A 25,306-nucleotide genomic window follows, 5' to 3' on the forward strand; every position below is an offset into this window, starting at 1 on the left:
CTTATCAGACATGTTCGGTATGTTGCAGGTCAAGACTGAGCATGTTATCTGCAGCGATGCTTGCACTGCATATGCTTACTAAGCATCGCACGCTATGCAGCCCTATTAACTCCTCAGCTACATGACTATTAAAAAATTGTTAGGAATGTAAAAGGACAACTTTCAGTGAACCAGTGTAAGAAGTCACAAGCTACTTTCTATCACTTACAAGTATGATGGGAGACCTTGATAAGCTCTCCCTCAAACAGACAACAGGATTTTCTGGGCAAGAAGGTTACATTCCCTCCAGCCATGACAGCAATCTGCATGCAGATTTTAATGAAAGCTAGGAGAAGGGCATCAGGAAGAAAACAGAAAACTTTCTGTACCACAGCACCTGAAGGGCAGTGCTGCAAGGCAGAATCTTCTCATTGCAAGTCACTCTTCATATATAATGGAGTCACTAACTGCATTCTTATAATAAAAAAATTAAATAAAATATACTAAGCACAAAAAACCCCATTCCAGTAACAAGTGTTTTTCCAGATGACCACAGATGAAATAACTTTTCTCTACGCTGAATACTTAAATATTCACATGCCCCTATACATTTGTTTTGATAATTTTCACTTTAAAAAGTCATGGGATTATCCCTATGGAAACAGTTTGCCAGGACTCCTATTACTGTACTTCCATTACAAACCCTAGCCTATTAAAATGCTTATACCTACAGCACAATTACTCAATTTTTGTAATTACACCTTTTAAAAATGAGATGCTCAATGTTTTCCTGAGGAAAAAACAAAACAAGACAGACCAAACCAGCTATATACAGTTAGCATTTTCCAGTGATGCATTCTAATAAACACTAGGATGTCTCTATACACATTTCTAGAATATATGCCGACAACTTGTTCAAAAGATCTCCTTTCAAGCCACGTGTTCAACAGCAGAAGATGGCTGCTAAAGGTCTTATCTTCTGTGCATACCAATTAACTTTGAAAAATGTGTTAGGAATAAGCAATCCCAGGAAGTTTAGAGGCAAGCAATTATTCTGTCAGCTCAGAAAGAATACTGTATATAACCTACATAAAAATCTACATAAGTAAGCATATGCTCAAATAAGGAAAACATTTAATGTCTTTACTGGAAGATCTGCTAGAAGACTGCTACTATGTATGTATCCAGATCCTATTCTGCCAAAGACCGTCTAAGCCTTTTCTTGAAACGTATACCCAGTGTGATGACAAAGTAACACTGCCTCTACAATTTAATGCCCAGGGACCAGAAACTTGGAGAGGTCTGAGAATAAATGTGTTTTTACCCTGTGCTATTTTAAAGCTTGTTAAAATCTAACATCTTAAAACTTTGTGCAATAGAGATAAGCATTCCCCCTTGTAAGGAAAACAAAAAGCCCACCACAACAAAACCAATCCAAGAACCTTGGCCTGTTACATGGGAAAGGGTAAAACCAAAATTCCTTTGCAATACTTGGGTGAATCAGAGCTCTAAATTAGTAGAATAAATGAACTGCAGAAATGTGTTGCTCTACATCTATACTATTCAGCACACTACACCACCTTCTTAACTTTCTCTTGGACACATTGCTGCCGATTTTAATATGACACACACCTCCAACTCTGCTAACTGCTGTAAATAGCAGGAAAAACACTGCAGCCTGCTGCCAGCAACACTGTGCCTCTTGAAGGCTGCATGACCAACCAGTGGTTCCCCAGCAGCAACTGTGACACCAACAACTGTTCTTAGCAACCTGGGAGCTGCTCTGCACAAATCTGCAATCAGCAGCCAAGCAAGCAGTGCCTTCCAAGCTGCTGAACACACTTATTTACATTAGGTTCTCATTTGGGCAGATGTTCTTTACCTCTGAAGCTGTGCAACACACACAAGTTGATATTTTGAATGCTGACTGCATTAACTGATGGTGACAACTCCTTCTAGTATCTACTGCCAACTTACTTTAGAAAGCATTGCAGCTCTTTGACATTCGCTCTTCCCAGTTCAAGCTGTTGGTGCCAAACCTGGTTTGCACTCACTTCATCAATAATTTTCTTCATTGCTTTGGGCCACAAACATGATTAGTATAGCTTGTAAGCAGCCTGAATGAAAATCATTTATCAGTTGTCTGGGTTTAAATATTCCTGGCCAAAATACAGGGAAATCTGCACTGCAAACAAGCGTGTACAGAAATACAGTCAGCATGTGAGAGAACAGCTTCCTTGCAGAGCCGTGGACTACTGCATGTTGTGCAGGTGAATAGCATAGATGCCTGGGTCTCATCACCACTCTCAAGCATGTAACTCCTGAATTTAGGAGCTGTATAGAGTTCATAGGAAGAGCAATTATGGAAAGCTCTATAAGAAAGCAGCTTTTGCAAACCCTCCATATACCTGACAAAGACATAAACCCAATTATTTAGCACAATCCTAATCTGCCACTATCTGACACGCAGCATGTACTAGTAGGAAAAGCACAAAGGCAAAAAAATCTCTCATCTGTCTCATGGAATTTAATGGCTCCACAGTATTTTACTTGAAGCAAATTCATTCACGTTAGATATACACACATGTACTCCCAAGTTCATGAACACCTATCCTGCAACTATTTGTAGAATCACAGAATGGTTTGGGTTGGAAGGGACCTTAAAGATCATCTACTTCAAAGCCCCCTGCCATGGGCAGGGACATCTTCCACTAGACCAGGTTGCTCAAAGCCCCATCCAACCTGGCCTTGAACACTGCCAGGGATGGGGCAGCCACAATTTCTCTTGGCAACCTGTGCCAGCACCTCTCTACCCTCATAGTGAAGAACTTCTTCCTAATACCTAATCTAAATCTGCCCTTTTTCATCTCAAAGCCATTCCCCCTTGTCCTGTCCCTACAGGCCCTTGTTAAAAGTCCCTCTTCAGATTTCTTGTCAGCCCCTTTAGGAAAGCTGCTCCAAGGTCTCCCTGGAGCCTGCTCTTCTCCACGCTGAACTTTCTCAGACTGTGTCTATAGGAGAGGTGCTCCAGCCCTCTGAGCATCTTCATGGCCCTCGTCTAGACTCACTGCAACAGGTTATTGGATAAATCAGTCTACTTTCTAGCAGTTTCTTGCACATACAGTAAGACCAGAGACTTTAAAAACATTATCCATTATTTTCTTTCTCTCCTTCTCTTAAATACCATGAAAGAACTGAGTCCAGAATATATTTAAAATTCAATATAGATACAGTTGGGGATTATGTTTCCCCTCATCATTACTCTGTCACTGAGAGTTACATGGCCCACCAAGAGCAGAAGAGAACAAACGCTTAAAGATTATCTTTCTTTATACAAGACAATATTTGAATGTCACTGTTATATGATGCAGTGTTGTTTTTTCAAATCTTGGAGGGAGAGAATACACATGTTGCAAGGTCTCGTGGAACAGGACTGTCTCCTACCATATAGGAAGCCTGGCAGAAAGAGACCTGGGTCATGCCTGGGGCCTCTCAGTGATTCTGCAATGCAAACCATAATACAGTTTTATTGCCCAGGTTATAGAGTTATCCAATCCTTCCCTATATCTTGAGAGAAGAAATAAACAGATTAATGCAGACTCATTGTCCACTGCTACAGATTTTTAGATAGCTGCTTGGAAAGTGAGTAGAATAGTAACCAAGGTGTGGCATTATTCACACAACGTAAACTCATCATGCACAGAGAGTTTCCTAGAAACATAGTCTAAATCTGATAAGAAAAAATCCTCATTAAGAATAATTTGCTTGTTTAATTTTCAATTATTGAGCTTTAATGTACCATGAAAGTAAGTAATAACAACGGTACCTTCAATAAATATTGCTTGTATTGTACCCATTAATGTTTTAGAAGAACACAAAAACTGCCTCTAGATACAGGAAGTTGCTGGAAATTAAAAACTAGCCAATCATATAAACTGAGAGCTTTAAAGAATATTTTTTTGAACATGAAGTTCAACAAAAATGTATTCTGTTCACTGTACACACGACGCCAATGGGAATAAGAGCCAGTTCAAGTTCTAAGTTACCATTACTTGGGTAATAGTTTCAAGCTGCAAGGCACAGCTGTATGGGCCCAGCCAGACAGGCTATCACAGCAATGCTTTGATAGCATGGGGCCCTTAAGTGTCAGGATATAGAAAAGGCAGCAGTTGTTGGCTGTGAAAACAGTCTGATACAAACCAGATGGGGACTTACTTGATGGGCAACACAAAGGAAAACAATTGGCTCATTCAACGAAGTCAGGCCACTGCCCCAGAGAATTAACAGAAGACAATAACAGTCAACCAGAGTTGATGCAAACAAGAAACAGCCATGTGGTTATGGTTTAAGGAATTGTTTCTCCTCAGACTAAACATAAAGTTTTGATTTCTAATTCTTATATTCATTAATTTCAGTCTTGTTTACAAGCCCCTTCTTCCTCCAAAGTCTTCAATATAATTCATTTATGTAGCACCAGCCTTCACACACCTACTTAAACAAAAAAAAAAAAAGACAAAGGCAGCTATATTAATCTAATGTTTCCTGAAGAATGCCAAGACCACAGACAACTTTCTGAACTGTGTCAGAACAACATTACAGATACATAGCACACTGGGTTATTAGACACATTTGCATGCATATGGCAGTATATTTACCGATTCTTTTTGATTTGAAATGCATAAAGCCCAGTAGGTCACATGCTGGGTTACCAGAGTACAGATGTCTTCCAGTTTTGTGAAGAGTTCTTCTGGTTTCTTACTTAGTTGTTTTTTTGGGGGTGGGGTTTGTTGTGTTGTTTGGTTTTTTTTTTTCTTTAAGAAGTAAACTTCAGATCAATTACATTACCACATAACAGTTTTGTTTGTCAAGCTACAGTTAAAAATCTATTAAAATAGCTATGAAAAACTTTTTTTGAAGCAGTCAAAAATTTAAAAATTGGTTATTTCAGCCATAACTCAAAAAAACCCCAACCCATTCACTTTTAGAAGCTTGTAGATGATTATGGTCCAAAATCTTAATTGCTCTTGCTGTTTTATTACAGGAAATATGAAAGTGACATGTGCAAAGGTATTTTGATTACAAATTACTTACAGAGATTGCACAATAAGTCAGACCTCTAAGGGCCTTCTGCAATTTCACTCTCAGACTAAAAACATCTGAACTTTCTTTTCATAGACTTCGAAATATTCCCTCTGGCAGGTTCTGCACTGCAATGCTCTGTACCAGTGTAGAACAATTGGATGGCATGCTCTGAGAGACAGTCACATACTTGGATACCCAAGTAAGAATGTCTAGAAAATGCAGTGACATGCAGATGTCCTAGATGCCCTATGAAAACACATCATTCTGGGACCTGTCAGCTTTAGCACACCACCACACATACCCTTAAGCTTCAATGCTTCTGAAGATTGCTTGATGGCTAGTGCACAGATTTCTGAGCTAGCAGTGATGTGTGATGTAAACATCTCCTGAACACATCATTCAGACCTATGATGGGTACACAAGAAGTGTACTCTCTGTAAGTGCTTCACTTTCCTTGTAGACTTTGCAAAAAGCAGCTGGCTTAAGAAACTGAATGTATGGTTCTCATTTAACAGCCTACAGTGGACAGAGAGAGCAATGGAGTTTGTTCTTAAAGAAAGAAAAAAACCACCTTACTGAATTAATGAAGTAGAGTCAGACCCTTATTGTCATCTTAAGTGGTGCTAGCTTTCAGCTTCTGTGGTTCTCAAGCCTGCATACGAAACCACCACCACATAATGTAGGTAGAAAAGTAAGGTTTTACTTTAGCTTCCTGCCATAAGCACAGAGCCAGCACTCCAACAAAGCCGTTGTGTGCTGCGCTCTGTCTGAGCTAAAACATCTCTCCAGCAGAATCATAAGGCTTATTTCCAAAAGCATAGCCAAATTCTTGAAACCTCCAATGAAGGGGTGGGTTGTCACATTGTAGCAGAGAAGATTTTGCCTGCAGTGCTGCTGCTATTCATTTTTCACATCATATATATTGAGGTCAGAACACATGTTTTACGTACTGCTGAAATTTTGGGTTGAGTCTCTTCATTAGGCTGTTTCTAGAAGATTATGAATCTTACAAACAGAACAGCCTTTATCAAGCCTTAACCTCAGAGATGCTGGCTGTTGTAGTCCTGCATTTAAAAGCCAATGAGAGAGGAGCAAAAACCTCTTTAAATCCCAGGTCTGCCTGTACAGGCAAACCCAATTGCTCTCGTAAAAATCGTTTTGGACATTGTTCATCAGAGAACACCTCCACAAAGGACGGCATGTAAAGGCCAGCTGGAGCAGGGGGAGGCATGACTGCCGGGCCTCCGGTAAAGTGAGGACTCCAACAGGAAACTGCTCCCCCCTTTCTTTTCTCTCTTCTTTTTTTTTTTTTAAATTAGGAAGGAAGCTTCATCTTCAGAAACAAGCATTCCCTGTGTAATCTCCCTGCTTGCCTGTCTCTAGGAGCGGGTCCAATTACTGAAATAAGCAACATGCACTTTTAAGAAGTTAATCATGTATTTACACTGTAACTCAAACTAGTAAATATTTCCCATTTATAATTTTGATTTACATAACAGGGCACAATGGCAACTGTTAAGCAAATAAAACAATTTTCTCAAGATCCATAATTATGGAATTATAAAAACAAACTAAAAAAAACCCCAGAAATTAACCAACTGCCAACAAATTCCATGCTTTTTACTCCTACTGAAGATACAATGGCCTGAGAAGGACAGAAACTGCAGCTGTTATACTGTCTTTAAACAAACACAGCTCTGCCTAACTCTTGCAATGTGTACAGTGCATAAAACAAGGCCATGATACATAATCCTGAGATTATTACTTTATTGTAACAACCTGAGTTAAGATGGAGGTGAGCAGATCATCACATAGTAAGTCTAACCCAATTTGATTGCCTAATTTTGAGACAAAACATAAATGTAATTCTACCAGATCGAGAAAACGTGAGATACACATTTTCATTTTCACATATAGTTGACGATTTATTATTTTGTATTGAAACTACATGCCTATCTGACATTAAGAAAGAAACAATTAATAGAAAGTCAAAATCATACCGTATACAAAGAGAAACACTTACCTCCCTGCTGCTAATGCACCGTGTTAAAAAAGAAGTGTTTTACAGAACAGCTACCTATTTTGTGTCACACTCAACTTTCACTCAGGTTGTTTACAACTGTGCTTAAAAACAGTTCTTCCTTCTTTAAAAGCAAAACATAAGTTTTAGATTAAAGAAAAACAACACCACAGATACAAAGCTTTTAAATCTAAAGTTTCTCTAGGTGTAGATTTTTTTTTTTCCTTGAATGACAGCATTCATGATAAAAACCAGAACACAGTAGTCCACAGACAAAATTTAATCCATCTTCATCATTTACTACTGTTCCTTGCAAATGCAGTCACCAGAAGCACATTTGCAACTGGTAATTTAGAGACGAGAATTTGTGGTATTTTACTTCAAGATTAGTTTTATGGGAAGATGAATAATGTCTTAACCAAGTTTTACATTTGCATGTTATTCCACACTATTACAAAATGCAGTCCCATATGCAACCTCAGCAGTGAGCAACAGGTCGTGCATGACAACTTTAATCTTCACTCACCAGCCCTTACCCTATTTTAAAGAAGAAAGCTACTTTGGCAGATTGCATTTCTCAAAATCAGCATGTTATCAAAGAGAAGCATTATGATTATTTTTATAGTATTCTTCATTTGGAAGGCAGCCTAGATAATATTTACTCCATGCTCTTGCCTCATTTGAAAGTTTCCTGGGCTCCTAGTCTTCAGAAATTAATCACATGGGCACTGAAAACATATATTTATACTTAACTATAGACAGTCTTTGTATCACTGTATTGACAAGGTGGTGCTGGAAAAACCTGGCCTCTCTTCGGTGCACAAATTAGAAGGTTTGCTTACTCCAAAAGTACACAGAAAAAGAAGCAAATAAAGTACCTAGTGACAACACTGTCCATGAGCATAAAAATTGCCTGTAAGTCAAGCCCTTTCACAATAGAATAAGCAGTAAAATCAAAAAATTAACAATTCAATTTGACTGCAGACACTAATCATCAAAATATTCATTTTTTTTGTCTGGTTAGGTTTTATTAATAACTTTATAGCTATGCCTTGCCTCTGCTAACAGTGCAAAAATTCACAAAGCATTAAAAAAGGAAAAGAAAGAAGTTTAATGGCTGAGAATGACAGCTTTTGTAAATCCCCCATCTCCTTTATAAAAGAGGTTTGGAGGCAAACAGTCAGCATCTGTGGGTTATTCATCACTCACATTAAGCCACCTCCAGTCAGCATATACACTCTTGTCGTAGTATTTCTCTTCTACCCAGCCACTCCCCACACAAACAGCTGGCTCCTTCCAGTTTTTAAGTAGTGCTTTAAAAAGCTGAATTCAGAGCTGTTTAAGAACAGGTAAAGCTGAAGGGAGTCCAGCTGCTTCTGCCCAAGGACCACCAGAACCAAAACAGCAGGGAAAGCAGCAGATCTTCCTTCTGTTGTGCTGCTCTCAGACACCCACAAGCCACTGAAATATAAAGGGCAACATCTGCCTTACCTGCCAACCGGAAAAATAAAACAAACTCACCACATACTGAAGACAGAAAGCCCACATTTCTCCTATCCTACATATGTTACTCCAAGTTGAAATATACATTTGTAAATACTCCTCATCTTCACCATACAGTACCCATGCAATGTGTTGCCAGCACCCAAAGGTATCAAGACTTCCCACTCTGATACTGGTGCCTTTTGTAAAAGAAACACAACTTTAACACTAAAAAAGAAGTGCGAGATAAGAGGCCTACTTAAATGACTGTTAATCCAAGTAAGGCTGGTCATCCTAGAAGATCCTGTAGAGCACCTGCCAACCAAACTAACACAGAGTTGGCAGCAGGTCTACCCGAGATGGCTGGAACAGTTCCTAACCAGCTTAGCTGTAGTCAGGCTGATGTACCAGGCTGAAAACAATAGTGACTGAGGAGCATAAATATGTCTTATTGGGGAAACTGCTTTTACAGCCTGTAATCTCTGGCAGAGGCTGTAGCATACTCCTGGAGGTAGTAACTCCAACCAAATGCTCTGCTGAAAAAGAAAGACGATGCTATTTCTTACAATACATCTTGTTACGGTGACATAATGAGGCACACCGTTTAGAACTAGGAATCTCAATTAAAATTCATTTACCATCACTGCTAATGAATACGCATGTGAATTAAAGGAGTACAAGACCATAAAGATCAAATGCCTCTTCACAACATTATGACAGAAGATTATGTGTAAAGGGACTTCAGACTCAATTATATGTATATAAATGAGTAGCAGGTTCAGGAGAGACTATTCTGATTATTTTCTATGACCTACCACAACACACAGGCCACAGAACAGCTAAGCACACTTGCTTTCTAGATGCACATCAGTTCTTTCTTATTAAAGCATGGGCTCAGAGCTGTGGAACCACTAATTTGTGAGAAACTTCTCCCTCCAGAGAAGAGTTAACTGGAAACAGCCCTCGGGCTGATGCAAGCATTAAGTACATGGGGAGTCTCTGTCCTTAGGTGGCTTGCCCAAGCCCATTAATTTTTTGTGTGTGTCCCCCATTTATATAAGCAATGTTTGCATGAAAGGGGAAAGCAGGTCAGCCTAGTCAGCTTGCTACCATCTGCTTTTATTCAGAGTTACTCAAGATCAGTGCCAGTGGGATCACTGCCCATTAAGGGGCTTTATTGTGTGTGTTTATTTTTTGCTCTTTACAATGAAGGCAACAGCAATTACTGTAAGTTTGTAAAAGTGCATACAAATCATAATACACAATACAAAGCTGCTTCAGTCAGATCCCAGTGTGTTCACAAACCCTATACAGGCTGTGAGAAAGACTGCCTTGGCACAACAATTTCAATAGACTAGTGAGGAGTGTGCTAGCGTCCAGGAGATCTGAGATGGTATTTAATACTTGCTGTCAAGACCATACCCTGCTTGCAATGCACAGCAACTCCAGCTGAATCACCACCACATGAGAATCTTACACAAAAGAAAAAGCATCACATTCTAGCTTGCACCCCAGACGGGCTGACAATAGGCGGATTTACACAACTGAAAACTGGAACTGGTGAAAGATCAAAAGGTAGACTGCCAAAGTGGAAACAACAATTCAGGGCTCTCAGCTAGTGCATTCCAACTCCTCAGACTGGATATGCAGCAGCAAGAAGTACTCCACTTTTAATGACAATTCTGCCTAGAATATGCCTAGCCACAAGAGACACAAGCTACCAAAAACCCCAAACCAACCAAAAAAAACCCCACAAAACCAAACCAACCAACCATAAAAACAAACCAAACCAAAACAAAAAAACCCTAACCCAACCAAAACCACCAAGATGGCAAAAAGGAAAGGAAAAAAAAAACCAAAACCAAATATGTAGAAATCCACACTGATCCACATTGCAGGGAAGAAGCAGTGGAGCTGCATGCAGCTTATCAGAACTGCCCGGCAGTCTGGACTGCTTTGGTTCCAGCAGGTAGTCACAAATGTCTGAAAAGCAAATGCAATTATGAATCGATTTTTTTTTCTGTTGGTTTTTTAGAAATTCTTATACATTTGGAAGTCAAATCCTTTACATTATTAAGATATATTAACAATAGAAGATCTTCAGAGCCTTCTGGTGTCTGTGCAATATGATACAGACAGCTGCTGCTCAGCAGGCATCCATAGTGTGTGCCACAGGATACTTTGAGGCAAAAAGGATGTATGAACTCCAGAATGTACATTGGATAAATGCTTTTTGAAGCATGGGTTTTCAGCTTACCAGTATGAAAAAGGGACTGGTCCTTCACTATTTTCACATTACAACCCCCATGTATAAGTGAAATACCAGGCTTAATTCTGTCACTGCCCTGAACTTTATGAGATATAAAATGCACTTTGAGGGACACCACAAGATTACATCACCTGCAATCCTTTAAAATCTAGGCTTGAAGAAGGAATCAGATGAGATTTCTGGATATTTACCTTGAGCCCCAGTAAATCTAAAAAAAGACAAGTAAAAAATCCAAGTATTTGACAGTCTCCATAGGAAGTAATCCTTTAAGTTGTGATCATGCCACTTTGAATAAGTTTTTTTTCCCTTTCCAAAGAAAAACCCCAACTAGTGCTGGAATTTCAGTGAAAATCCCTGCTGCTGTGTATAGGCCAGAGGAGGGACTTGGTACATGAATATACCCTGAATCTCAGCAAAATAAGGGTACTTTAAACATAAAGATCCGATCAAAAGGGAGAAAGAAACAACTGTGATCTGCTTTCACCTGCTTAAGCAATGGGGCTATAGAGGCCAGCCTCATCTCCTGAATGTAAAACTTCTAAGCAGGAACATTCCTTAACCTCACACTAGAAGATTTCCTGCTTTATTCTATTTTCTGCATGAAAAGTGCAAAATACCTTCCCTCTAAAGATTAACCATACACACATGCAGCACAGTGCAGAAGTCGATTCTCAAGTGGACTGTACAACGGAAACTTGAAGATACACAAAGCTGTGCAGATATCATGATGGGTGTAAAGCATCATCTGTATAGGCACCAAGGGAAGACTAAAGGGAAGTTTTCTGCCTTTGCACATACCTCCCACAGCAAAAGCCTCAGCAGAAGGTCAGAGAAATGTCTTGACAATACTGCAGAAGTGAGAGAGCACTGTTTCCCTCTGTGCCATTTAAGGATGTGTGCAGTAAGAGGAGAACTAACTCTCAACCTCTTAAAAGTTGAAAAAAAATTGACAAATGATGCATGTAGAGCTGAAATAAAAAGACAGGTGATACATGGTGTGGAACAGGACTTCAGAGGAGAATGACTTCTACCCAAGCATGCCCATCAGTAGGAAATCCTCAGACTGTAAGGCAATGTAAGCCTGTATGGTACAGTCTTCTTTAAGTATAAACTGGGTTTTTTTGGCGGGGTTCATTTTTCCATCTGATTACTTGGATTTCAATTAATTTAGATGCCTCAAAAAAGTCAAATTACATTCTACGAGTCTAAAAATCATACCAGGGAGATTCGTGCTTCACCTGCCTGTAGTTCCTGTAGTTCATGCCTTTTGCACAAAAAAGTGAGGGGAGAAACGACATATCTAGGAGACTAGAGGACCATTTACGAGAAAAGATTTTTTGGGAATGAGTGAGTGCAAGGATGTGCACAGTTCCATGAAACCCACAGCAGCTCCTGGTGCTTGGTTTCTCAGGACCCTATCTTGAAGTAGCAGAACACTCCCAGAGCAGCAGAACATACCCAGAATAGAAGGATATCATTGTCTACGGTAATAATTCTACACAAGACCTTGCCTTAAGCTATGAAAAAAAGTCAAACTTCTGTTTTAACATTTGTCTGAAAAATAACTAAAGTAACTTGGTGGGAAAAGAAGCAACCATAGATACAAATGGCACTTCTTAACAGACAAATAATATTTACAAAAGCCAAGAAATTCAAAACTCCTGTTCCAAATATATTGTAATACAACTAAATATTGACTTACAATAATTCAAACTAGAAACTCTCCATTGTGGCTACTGAAGATTTTGTGAGGATATTATGCAAAATGCATACTTATTACTCAGATGCATGTTTTCTAATGCATGGGCTATCATATAACTGCTATAGATATGTTAAAAAAAAAAAAAAAAAAAAAAGGCAAGTGAAAACTCTTTACGAACTGCTGTTCTAAACCACCTGGAGCACCTAAAAGCTAATGACCACTTATAGCCAAGACAGAGTCTCTGTGGGAAATGCAGCTTTGCATTTCCTGACTTGCCCAAATGTAAAATATATTAACTGAATTATGTCAATGAGCCATCTGACAGCACAGGGAGGCAACTGTACAAGAAAACCAGAGTCAAAATAGACCAGAAATGAGAGTTCTGAAGGGACACCAAAAAAACTTACATAAACCTCTAACAGGACATTTGCTTCAAAAATGCCATAATTATAGCTAATTGATTTCATTACTTCAGTTTCCAAGATCTCCTCTCAGAAATTAGTCAAATTCAAGGAGCAATGTAAGCTACGTAAACTCTTTCTACCTCTCAGTCTGTGGTGGTACTCTCTACAGTGTGAAAGAAAAGCTCTGTTTCGCTTCATTAGCTGCTATTTTCAGGGTGGTATGGGCAGTCTTTAGCGAAAGCCTTTACTGAAATTCAGTCCAAAAGGAGAAACAGCAGGATATTAAGGAGAAAGTAAACTTTCAGTAGAATAGTTAGTTGTTAAGTTTTGACCAAAACAGTTCCAGTTCCAAGAAAAAAATAAAGACCTTTAGCCTTATCTTAATCATCTTCCTTCCTTGAAGCATCTGTTAGAGATTTGCCTCATGCCGCAAGTTTCAAGAAAAAATAACCCAAAACCTAACTCTGAGCAATTCCTGGCTGAAGAAGAGAGGCAAAGAATTACTTAGTCATACCCATATTTTCAGTATTACAGGTTTCAATACAGCATAATGTCAATGTTAACAGAGAAGTAGCCCATTTTCAATACTGAACAGGGACTGTGAAAGCTTTATTTTTTTATGCAGATTGTTTTAAGGGCTTCTTGCCCTCTTATTCATTTGTTGCACAGACCATCTCTTCCAACAAGCAATTTTGCAATCTCTCTGTGGCAACAAAGCCAATTGCTTAGTGTCCCAATATTACTTTCCCATATACTTATGGCCACCTGAATATAATTCACTAGCTAGAGATAAAAAGGAATTACTATGATGAAGTTGTGCTCTCTAGGTCACATTTTGAGAGTCTGTGCTGTAGAAAAATAATTAAGTGAAGATACACCTATCTCTTGGTTCTGAGCTGCTCATATTAAAGTTTTTAAATGCTCTGCAGTCAAGCAGTGCCACCTGTTCTTTCATTTTAATTTAAAAATTCTGAATCATATTAATGTAAGCCTGAAAATGTTTCCATTCTGGAAATATATGCATTCACCAACCACAACAATTATTATCATATTAAATTTATGAAGATATATGAAAGAATGGTACAAAGATTAAAGGGTATAATAAAGCCAAAAACATAAATGCATGTATATTATATACTACAAATGTATGTTTTCAAACCACTGTCTCCACTATGTCTACAGAAGGCACACATTTCAATTAATAATACATTCAGGGTTTATTTTCAATTGTAACTTTCAGGAGACATTACCCTTTCAGGCATGATATTGTAACAGTCCTACTGAACTTCAACTTTCATTAGAAGACATCAATCAACTTTCAGTAAAAACACATGTTCACCCTAGACCACAGGTTTTTTTAAACAACAAAAGAAAGTTCTACCATATATATATTTACGACCATAGACAAAACATGAAAAAAATCTTGTTATGTATTTATCAATTAAATGAAAAAAGCTTTTTTTTTTTTTTTTCATCCAACTTGAAGTCCAAAACGATTTCCCCTTTCTCCCAACACCCTGAATTCACACTTCATTTCAGGGCTCTAGGTTTTCTAAGCTCTAATACTGATACAATCACTTACCCTTTAAACTCTCAAAAAAAATATCTAAATGGTCCTGCCTCTGAATTGCTTGTCCATTTTCAGGCGAGTACTCATTGCCTCTTGCTATCTCAGTAAAGGCAACCATTTGACACGAAGTTTTTAGCAACAGAGTGCTTTGAACTTACAGTAACAGATGTTCTTAGCTTTAAAATGTTGTATTTGAAAATACACTCTCTTATCATGTTGCAAGTTCTCATTTTTCTTTCATATGATTCTTACTAATTTTTACCTTCAATTTTTTGCCTGATTAAGTTTGCTGTGGTAAAGCTAATAGAGACAAGACCTTCTGGTTAAAACTGACAGACAGTTATTTCCATTTGCAAATCCTCTAGATTTTTATTGGCTCGTTAAATATGTATACTTTGAAGGAGATTTAAATTATCCTGGTATATAAATCATCTTTTTTTGTTGTTTCAAAGAAAATTGACTACTGCCATCTCGTGGTCAAACATTTTTATTTGACAGACTGACATAGCTGGACTGTGCCTGAATACTTTGTACTACAGTACAGGTAAATTTATCTTTTTTTTTTTTTTTTTTTTTTAAGATAAATATTCCAGAAAACAGATTCAATAAAAAAATATTTTACTCCATTTAAATCCTTCACTCTCTCAAGACCCTGTTCAATGACACAGGCTGAGAGTGCAGCCTTATTAACACTTTGAGACAAAGTTAAGGTGTAAAATCATGAGGTACGGTGTTAGAAAGACTATCCCCCCTTTCCTCCTCTTTGATGCTTAATAGCAAGCCTTAGGAAGAAGAACAGGAGGAAGATTCCTGTAATTGCTCTTAAAGTTGGGAACAGGTTGATCCCGCAAGGCAGACCTGCTACGTAATTTCTTTTTTGGCAATTTAGAGGTCATGCTAAACTTATCAGAAATTCTCTTTCCTGAGAGAATTTGGATTTTCTGAACACCAGAGGAAATATACAGTTCTTCCTATTAGAAAAAGTTATTGTAATATTTTCCACTAATATTAGTTAGCCCCCATTTTTTAATAAATTAAATCTTTATTTACCCACTTTAAAACTACATGTTGATAAACGTGCCTACAACAAAACACACACATGCACTAAGGTGTGCCACTTCAGTTCTGTAAGCTTTTCCACTAATTGTCCATGGAAGTTAAGTTTTACATTATTCATAACTTTCTTCATATGTAAACCATGATTTTGAAATTAGGTCTTAAGTCCCATGACCAATAACATTGACCTAGAGCTTTTCTTACCACTTAGAAATATTTGAAGCAAAATAATTTCATTGGAATTATAATTCTATTAGATGTTAAAAAAAAAAAATAATGGAGGAAGTTCAATGAATTATTTTAAAAGTGTTTGGAGGAGGAATTTGTCTATACAAGGGTGGAGCAATTACAATTGCACATATTGTAGACATGTAGGTTTTGGATTCCTGTTATTAGCATGTAACATTAAAACTGCTATATATCTCCCTCTGCCACCTCCACAAACTTATTATCTGCTGCAACAATTAAATATGGCAGTAATATGCATAGTTTGTTATTCCAACACTGACTTGAACTACAAGAAACAAAATATTCTCTCCCTCTCATGCAACATCCTTAACACTTTTAACAAATACTGTTAAGCAATCTCCAAAAATAGCACGGTTATGCATAGATAATACGCATAGCATCCTTCACAAAAGAAGGTCACCAACTGCTACACGCTAGCTTGAAGCCAATCTCAAACCAGGCCATTTTAATGTTGAAAAGCTCTATTTTTATTTTTATTTTTTCACATTTGCATGATCTTAACTTTTTATTACCTTTCAGTTCTTCTCTAGTACCCTTGCATTTTCTCACGCACATGAACCACTCCCATCTATCACAACAGTATGAATATTTTGTTTGCTGAACAGCATTCTCTAAAGCAATTAAGATTCAGTGGACTACATAATATGCACATTGTAATGCTCTTGGCAAACAAAAATTTAAAAAAATACCTAATTGCAAGGATTCTGACGACTTACACGCAGATACCTTTCCAATCCTTTCAGTGCATCTCAACAATACCATGATCATGTAGATTTATAGATACTATATATAAACATTTGGAAATTTTGAGAATTTGGTAGTAATGAAAGCCAAATTAAAAAAAAAAAAAAAATCAGAACTTTATTATACATCAGTATACAACAACATTTAAAATTGATGTGCTTAACTGAAAGAACTATGTTTGCTTATTGACATTGATTTACCTTCTTGTTGCATCTCTTCAGACTTCCTTTTCACATAAATAACTCGGGGTTTCACAGTCTCAACTTGTGCAGCTCCTACACTCTCCTCCTATATATCAAACATTAAAATCATATTACAAATCTACCTTTTGATGTAAAAGCACAGTAAAATTATGTGGAGCTTCAAGAAAGAGATTTTTAAAGATTCATTAAAGAATATGCACTTGTTCTCCTTCCTTTTGACTTCAAAAGAATTCAATCTGAATTAGCCTATTGCAGTGTTATTTCCTCTAGACAAACATCCTGGGAGCAGGAGGTATGGCAAAGTGCCATTTAGACCTGAAGACACAAGGAGACCCTCAATTCCTACTCAAAGTATGTGGCAGAAAGAACATAAGATTTCTCTGGCTTTCTTCAATACTCAGGACTTCTTCCTGGGTATTATCCTCCTAAGCAAAAAGAGAAAGTTGAAAAGAAAAATAAAAATTTCAGCACACCAGTTGGAAAACCAATGCCAAGTATAAATTTATGTCCATGTTTTAAAAACCATTTTCCGCTCTTCCTGAAATGCTCCTCAGGACCTAGGTCTGCAACAATGCCTACAGGAAAACAGATTCTTAGAAGCAAGAAACACTCTGCATGTTAAAAAGGAAGACATCATTTTTGTCAAGTACGCTTGTTATCTCATGTGTTAACTGGAACATGAATCGTGGCCCAAGGACATTCTACTACATGTAGACAGGAAACATGAGAAATGCAAAACAGAGTCATGGAATCCTAGAAGACTTAGGCATTCTTAAGAATTTGAAAGCTGGAGAGGGACTTTTTGCAAGGGCATGTACTGAAACTGAAAAAGGGTAAATTTAGATTAGATATTAAGAAGTTCTTCGCTATGAGGGTGGTGAAGCCCTGGCACAGGTTGCTCAGAGAAGCTGTGGCTGCCCCATCCCTGGCAGTGTTCAAGGCCAGGTTGGAAGGGGCTTTGAGCAACCTGGTCTAGTGGAAGGTGTCCCTGCCTGTGGCAGGGGGTTGGAACTAGATGAGCTTTAAGGTCTCTTCCAACCCAAGCCATTCTATGATTCTATGATTCTCTAAGACAGACAAAATTGATTTCATCAGTTATTCTGTTGATTCTGTAAATGAATATAAGGGGTTTTTTTAATGAAGATTCTTAAAGAAGGAGGAACACAAGAAAGATAAATTTCTGCATATGACACAACATTTGGAGCCTATGGACAGAATTACTTTATGAATTCTGGGAAAATTATATGCTCTGAGGAGCAATGGCACTGCTGTTCTCTTGAAGATGTGATGACAAAGTAACAGCAGTATTTTGCTCCCCAAAAGCTAAAAAGAAAGAAAAGGAAAGTACGCTTCAGTTCTGTAAGAGAAACCCTCCACTACTGTGGAGGTCACAATTGAAACTAAGAGCCAAAAATGTAAATGAAAAGAAGACAATCTTTATGTCTGCCAAAGAATAAGCACGGTGCCAACCATGCAATCAGAGCTTCCCTTTTCTTTCAGCTAACAACTGACTCCTACGATAACAGAAATCTCAACAGCGATGATACTGCTTCTCATGTACTTAACGATCATTTAAGCCAGCATGGCAAAAAATCAGGAGGAAAAAAACCCATATGCCATTGAGCCAGTGTCTTTTCCTCAACGCTTGTTTACTCTCCCCAGTAAACAAAGCACAGAGAGGGCTGCACTAGTAGATAGCATGTCATCTCTAACAAACACTAACACAACCTCACCCGCACAACAATAAGCATAAGCTGGCAAAAGTGAACACGCACACATGCACCTGAGATCAAGCTAGCATCTCCGCAAGGTACTATGTGGACAGACAGACCAGTTAGGATTAGTACTAAATTGGGCACCTCTACACACCATGATGCTGACCAAGTCTGTTCATCATTTAAAGCTGACAAGGTAAGAAAGAGTTGAGATGATTTTCTGAAAGAACGAAGGTCTCATGGAAATGTGATTGAAGGCCACCACTGTTACAGAACATTAAACATAAGCAAAACAACAGCATATTCATGAGTCGATTTGAAGTGTTTCTTTGTTTTGGATTTTTAATAAGACAAACCAAAAACCAGTTTAAACTGAATCGAGGTGCAAACAGAAGTTGAGACATAATACATAGATTCATACCCTACAATTACGCATTCCTGAAGATTAAGAACACCATGTATTTTGAAATACTAAAAATAAAAGCTAATGATAATATATACCAAAGTGACAATCCCACTTAAAAAATGTTGATTGTATAAAAACATTCATACTTGTATAAGAACATTATGAAAATATTTTGCAACTGGTTTTCTAAGATTTTAGCAATGCATTTGGGTCTTAAAATGATTTAGATTTACCATCTTTGAAATGTTTAGCCAAATATGACTTCAATGTTCATGTCCCTCCCATGATCAAAATGCTTCATCTAGAACAGGAAGAGCCCAGCTTCCTCCTAGTCATTCTTTTGCTTTTTAATGCTAACAACACAGGGGCAAAGTGGCCACAAATAACAGTCAATTCCCGTATGCTTGCACAAGAATGGACAGAAGGGGTCAAACCGAGGATGCATTTAGTCTGGCATTCTGTCTAACAGTGGCTAAAAGCGTACATAAATCTGAAAAAAATCCAATGCCAGAAATGGAGGAACAGCCAAGGAATTTGCGTAGATAAGACAATTCCTGTATGACTTAAGGCATTTGTTTTGCAGCAAGTGACCACACAGACTCCACTCTTCATGACTAAAAAGCTCCTGTCCTACATGAAAAGACAATATTCTTTCTCTTGGTCAAAATCTGATGTACACACCCATCCCAGGGAAAGAACAAGTAGTATGAATATGGCAGCTCCACATCACTGGCCACAACCTCCCTGAAATGAGGATCCTGCTCAGACAGACCACAGAAACCACCCAAGATTTGCCACAACAAACCCTAAGATCCAGGAGGATTGTTCCCAGTCGCATCAGAACAAAGGTCTACCAAACCCAAGGCCCAGCTGGACATCATCTGAAATACCATGTATTTTTTCAGATCTCTTGGCAAACACCATGAAAAACCTAGTTTTGCTCCTAAACAGATTCATCTTCTGGCTTTGTATATAGCTTGACAGTTTCATTTCAATGAAGGCAAACACTGCCTAGAGCTGAAAGATAAGATGTGAAACAACTGATGTGAGAGTCAGTGTCTAACTTGGGTGGAAATCTTTTAAGAAGTTTAAAGTGGTTATTGCTTTAAACTATGCATACAATGAATCATTCTGGAAGCCTGAATATCTCTTGCTCTATTAGCTGATACTATGTTACAAGAAAAGCTGTTTCCTACAGGCAGGTGACAAAGCAGATCCAGCTGTAGATCTGAATACAGATGCCATCCCTAATTTAAACTAAGGGAAAGGTTCGTCATCATTGTTACATGGTAGATAGATGCTGTCAAAACAAGCCTTCAAATCATGTGGTACAGGCTTTTTTGTTGTTTGTTGTTGTTTTTCCAGAAAAGGATATATGGATCTAGCAGAGGATCTTATGGAGCGTGGTTTTGCCCCATCCACGACAGACATTTACTGTGATTAAAGGTATACTTAAAGATATTGTCATGACACAGGAAAACTAAAAAGTTGGCCCGTGAGAAACAGAGCTAATGTTTCTCATTGGCTTACATCAGGAACACCCACTTACAGGAAGAGACTCTCTTGTTTGGGGGAAAAAAACAAAACCGACCACACAAAGTTCAGGGGTTTGTTTGGTTGGTTTGGAAGAAGAATGAGTTTTACATGTCAGCAGGCAAAAAACCCCACCCTATGGGTTCAGATGCAAGAAAAAGTTTCTAAAGGTAATATGTAACTATTTGTATATTTTCTATGAAAGACACTGTTAGATCACATTACATTTCTTGCATAGGTAAGACTATGGGTAATGGGTAATCTTACACACGGTATATTATCATTTGCCTGTACCCAGGCAAACAAAAATGAATCCTAACCAAATCAGCTAATTCTCCAGAGCACAAGATGCAGGTATCACTGTGTTATTTATCACAGGTAATGGTGCTAAAAGAAGGAAACATGTTTTACCCTCTCTCTCCTTTTTACTTTTGGCTTGTGAAGTGATAACAAGGATATGAGCTTCACCCCAACAGACACAGTGCTTTAACAGAATCCAGTCTTGCCTGTGAACAATCATTCCAAGAAATAGTATGTTCTGGTGATCTCAAAGTGAAAGAGGTATAACATTTAAAATCCTCTTTGTCATCCGAAGTGACATATTTAAGAACTGCTCAGACACCAGTGGCATGATAGACATCAAAGCTTCAAAACATAAAACCAGAGACAGGTCAACATAAGATACTTTCGTTTTCAAACACACTGTAAAGCTTATCATAATAAAGAGCAGTCTCCTGCCTCATTTTCAGCTTTTTCCGCTCACTATTTAAATTTATCTTTAGTTACCAAGTAAACCATCATCTCTAGGTAACAGCACACACTAATAAAGTAGCAACGGATTAACTCGCTAGGTTTCAAGCAGAGATCAATAGGATCTTTATCTGCTTTCAAATATTCTCAGATACCTCATCATTATCGCCTTTCTAATCCTTCTCCTACTAGGACAAAGGAAGCTCCTGAAATGCTGAATAAGAGTTACAATTCATGAGGCTGAACCTCTATTGTTGCTTTCTCTCCCATATATCCATCAAGTTATTCTTCTGTATTTGAAGCACTGTGCCCCTAAAACATTGGAATGCCTCATGTGAACTGAGTATGTATAGTATTAGATGCTGTGAGACTAGTGAAGCTGTGAGGAAGTACAGAATAAATGAGAGGTCTGAACCTAATAGAAAGCATATTGTAAGGATTTCGTCACAGTATACACGATCATTTTTATTACGCACATGAAGTCTTGACTTCAGTTTCTAAGCTGAATGTGTACTTTAAATTCACCAGTTCTGTGGTGTCAGTCACCACAGTGAAACAGAAAATTTATTTTCCTAGGTTTCAGTTTGCATGGTTTCAGTTTGCACTTTCTGACTAGTCATAGAAAAGATCCTTAGGTTTACCTGGGACAGATCCTCTGAGAGAGATGTCACTCTGCAGCTTGACTGGGCTGCTTGCAGAACAGGATTTGAAACTGGTTGCGATTCCAGTTCAGCCATAAGCATTGGACCACGAGCTGTATCTTCATCTCCAAGAATTTCTGCCAAGAGAGAAAAATAAGAACAAAAAAATTCCTTGATGGACTGAACTAATAATCTTCCAGTCAACTCATGTGGCAAGATGCGGAGCTTTTCAAGATTCAGCAATGGGACACGCAATGTTAAAGTTAATTACTTCCTTCTTACATGGCTCATTTTATAGCCTTTAAATTGTTCTTGTGGGGAAAAAGAAATAAGAAATACATGATTGTGGAAATTGAAAAATAAATCAGTTTTATCATCTGCAGATTTCTAACATGGCAAGCATTTATAATAACTTCAAAGCTGCATAGTTCATCATACCATTATATGCTTAATGAGCTTTAGCACACATATTGGAAAGAGATTGGAAAGGCTTCTTCATGAAAATGTTTCACTGTTGTCTGAATTAAAAGAAAATGGTATATAGTCTTTTTTAAAAGGGATAATTTGCTATATAATCCAGCATTTATCATGTTTTTGCAGCCTGCAACTGTGTAAAGCATCTTTATAAAAAGCGTACTGACAGCTCATGAACTAACTTTAGCCTTCTGCTATCATACAGAGCAAAAGAATTAATTTTAAGCCTAATTAACTGTAATCATTGTTTAATTAACTGTAATTATTGTTCACTTTAAGACTATATGTGCCACATTTCATTTGCATGTTGGTTTTTATATCCATGACTTTAGGCACTGAAAACAAGGCTTTATAAACGAAAGACTGATCATCAAGGTGCTGTTATATACCTACATAAACACCACCTGCTCCATCCTACAAATAGACATCATGTTTCCATGATACAAATAAAAACTGGTCACAAAACTGAAGATACCCATAGACACGCAATCCCCAGAATTCTTCGAGATGTATCTGTGACTCATTCTGACAGAGAAACTGAGCATCCATTGCAAGGCTAAATGTACAGAGATACACACCCTGAAATATGTGAACTTTGAAACTCACTGGTGTAACAATTATTTAATATTATCCCTAAAAATAATTATAAAATAAAATTAGGGACCTGATTATAACTCTTGTGGCTATTCAGGAAATAGCTCTTAGTCCTAACTTGCAATAGACTGAAGAACATATAATCTCACATGCCAGTGGACAGATAAAAAAGTTTTGGAAGAAAAGCAGAAACTATCATAGAGCATTCCTTCCCCCTCTACCCCGTTCTCCCCTTCAAAAACAGATTGTTTCCTATTCAGTGTTGACTTCACTATCAAAAGGACTTGGAAACAAGATTTTCTCTTCCTCCCTAACGTGAAGAAACTCTTGTTTTGAAAGCAGATCCTACAGTGTTGTTTCCTCAGCGATGTGAATGAACACTGTGCTGGTGTTCAGCACAGTATCCATTCGTGGAGAGGGAGAGAAGCTAAGTTAAAAATCATTGGAATGCAATACAACTCAGTATGGGATTATTACAGATGTAAAAGCACAGGGCATTCCCCTGTATATACCTGAAAAGGTACTTCTAAACTTGATTTTCAGATAACAACAGAGAAACTGAGATTAAAAAATAAGGGAGAGGAAGGATGGACCATTGGCTACATGACTCATTTCAACTGAAAAGAAATAAATTATTGCTTTACCGTATCAACTCATCCCTGCAATACTTCGTGCAAGCCATTATGTGTACTTCTCCGCTACCCTCATCTGGGAAAAAAGAATTTCCATATTGCTATAGGAATATATGAAGCTAAAATATATCACCCATTATGAGACACTGCAGTATCACCTTGATGGAGTGATAAAACCAATCAGGAGGTATGCTGCATAAGGGGACAGAGAGAAGTATCTTCAACTGTTGGTGTTAATACCTGTCCTATGGAAACCAACTTCAAGAATGCTCAAATTAAGTGGTTTTGAGAACTGAATTTGGCTTAAAAGAATAAGATACACACTTTACAAATCAACTTTTCTATAGGCAAATGGGTACTTGCCATGATTTTTGTTCAAATTGCAGAATACTATAGACGAAGAGTGGAAGCAAGGCTTGAACTAAATTCAGTTCTCAAAATAGAACTGCAAAAGATTTCATTGCAGAAATCGCCTATAAATTTTTAATCTTGGATTTTTAACATATTCACTGAAATTATTTCAAATACTGTTGTAGAAGACCCTCAGAATCCACATACATATCACAGAGAAGAAATAACAGTCTAATTGTACCTCCAATTTGGGCAAGTTGCCCTGGAGATGGAGAACGGAAACTCTGGTGTGGTCTGTTCTCAGAAGTCTGAGCTGTCAAATGGTCCACATAAACTGGATGTCCCATTAGGATTCTCTCTGCTGCTCTGGTCAGCCTTGGTCTTTGACCTTCACTGAGCTGTCCAACACTATCATCAGAATCCTACATAGAACAGCAACATCAGAACAGTAGATATAAAAAACACCAATGTATTTCTCCCAAAACTACACATTGTTATCTAATTACATTAACCCTTAAAACATATAAAACCTTAAGTCTACAGAATCAGTCACACAGAATCACAGAATACCAGATTGAAAGGGACCTCAAGGATAATCTGGTCCAATCTTTCTGAGCAAAACATGACCTAGACCAGATGGCCCAGCACCATGTCCAGCCAAATCTTAAGTGTCCAGTGTTGGAGAATCCACCACTTCCCTGGGGAGATTATTCCAATGGCTGATTGTTCCAATTGTGAGAATTTTTCCTCTAGCGTTCAACCTCAGTCTCCCCAGGGGTAAGTAGTAGTTACCAGTAGTAATAGTATATTATTAGCATTGAATAAAGAAAACTGAAAGTGAGGTGGTATCACCTAACTGGGTTTGAAATTAAGACCTATATTTATCATTATTGGACAGAAAAGAATCACTTAGAGACAAAGAACACAACTTTTTTTTTTTTTTGTAGTGATATCCCAACATGATCAGAGCCTAAGTTACATTATTAGCTCTTTAATGGGGTCTTTAATATTACACGTACAGCCATTGTTGACTGCCTGACCTTGTAGTACTGGAAGCATGTAAAAGCTACTGATGCTGTGTTGTATAGCATGTCAGATAAAAAGTTTAATTTTTAAGTAGGTTTAGATGGCACTTAAAATAGGGATTGTTCTCTGAATTTTGACTTTCAAAGCTTCAGAGAAAAAAACCAGCTTGTTTCTATGCAGGAAAACAGGTTGAATACACATACACACGTGCACAGTACCGTTCTAAGGCAAATTAGTAATACCTAGGAGAATATTCTTTCTCTTGCAAGTGAGAAAGTATGCTTGCACACATCTTGCCAGATGTGGGGGTAAGTTTATTAGTGTCTTGTATGGAGAGACTGAGTAATCCATAACTATGGGAAAGGGAAAAAGCAAATTAGAGGTGCATTTGTAATCAGTAGTGCTGATGAGAAAATGTCTCAAC

The 25,306-nt window shown here is 37.8% G+C and overlaps 1 protein-coding gene across 9 annotated transcripts in view; it reads right to left on the reverse strand.

The window, feature by feature from the left end:
• The window catches only part of KIAA0586 (KIAA0586 ortholog), an 84,657-nt gene that overhangs the window by 19,591 nt on the left and 39,760 nt on the right, over nucleotides 1–25,306 (reverse strand). For 7 of the 9 annotated variants that reach the window (XR_003990975.2, XM_030483073.2, XM_030483069.2 and 4 more), the window contains 3 exons: nucleotides 24,098–24,278; nucleotides 21,806–21,942; nucleotides 16,758–16,845 (listed from right to left, as the gene is read on the reverse strand). Coding sequence is in view for 8 of the 9 variants with exons in the window: in XM_030483073.2 (XP_030338933.1) it covers nucleotides 16,758–16,845; nucleotides 21,806–21,942; nucleotides 24,098–24,278 (406 nt within the window). In the remaining variant the exon portion in view is untranslated. Of the gene's footprint in view, nucleotides 1–16,757; nucleotides 16,846–21,805; nucleotides 21,943–24,097; nucleotides 24,279–24,981; nucleotides 25,236–25,306 lie in introns of those variants that run through there. The other 2 variants (XM_030483074.2, XM_030483075.2) reach the window with 2 other exon arrangements.

The sequence above is a fragment of the Strigops habroptila genome, chromosome 4, assembly GCF_004027225.2.
Source record: "Strigops habroptila isolate Jane chromosome 4, bStrHab1.2.pri, whole genome shotgun sequence".
In the NCBI taxonomy this organism is placed as follows: domain Eukaryota; kingdom Metazoa; phylum Chordata; class Aves; order Psittaciformes; family Psittacidae; genus Strigops; species Strigops habroptila.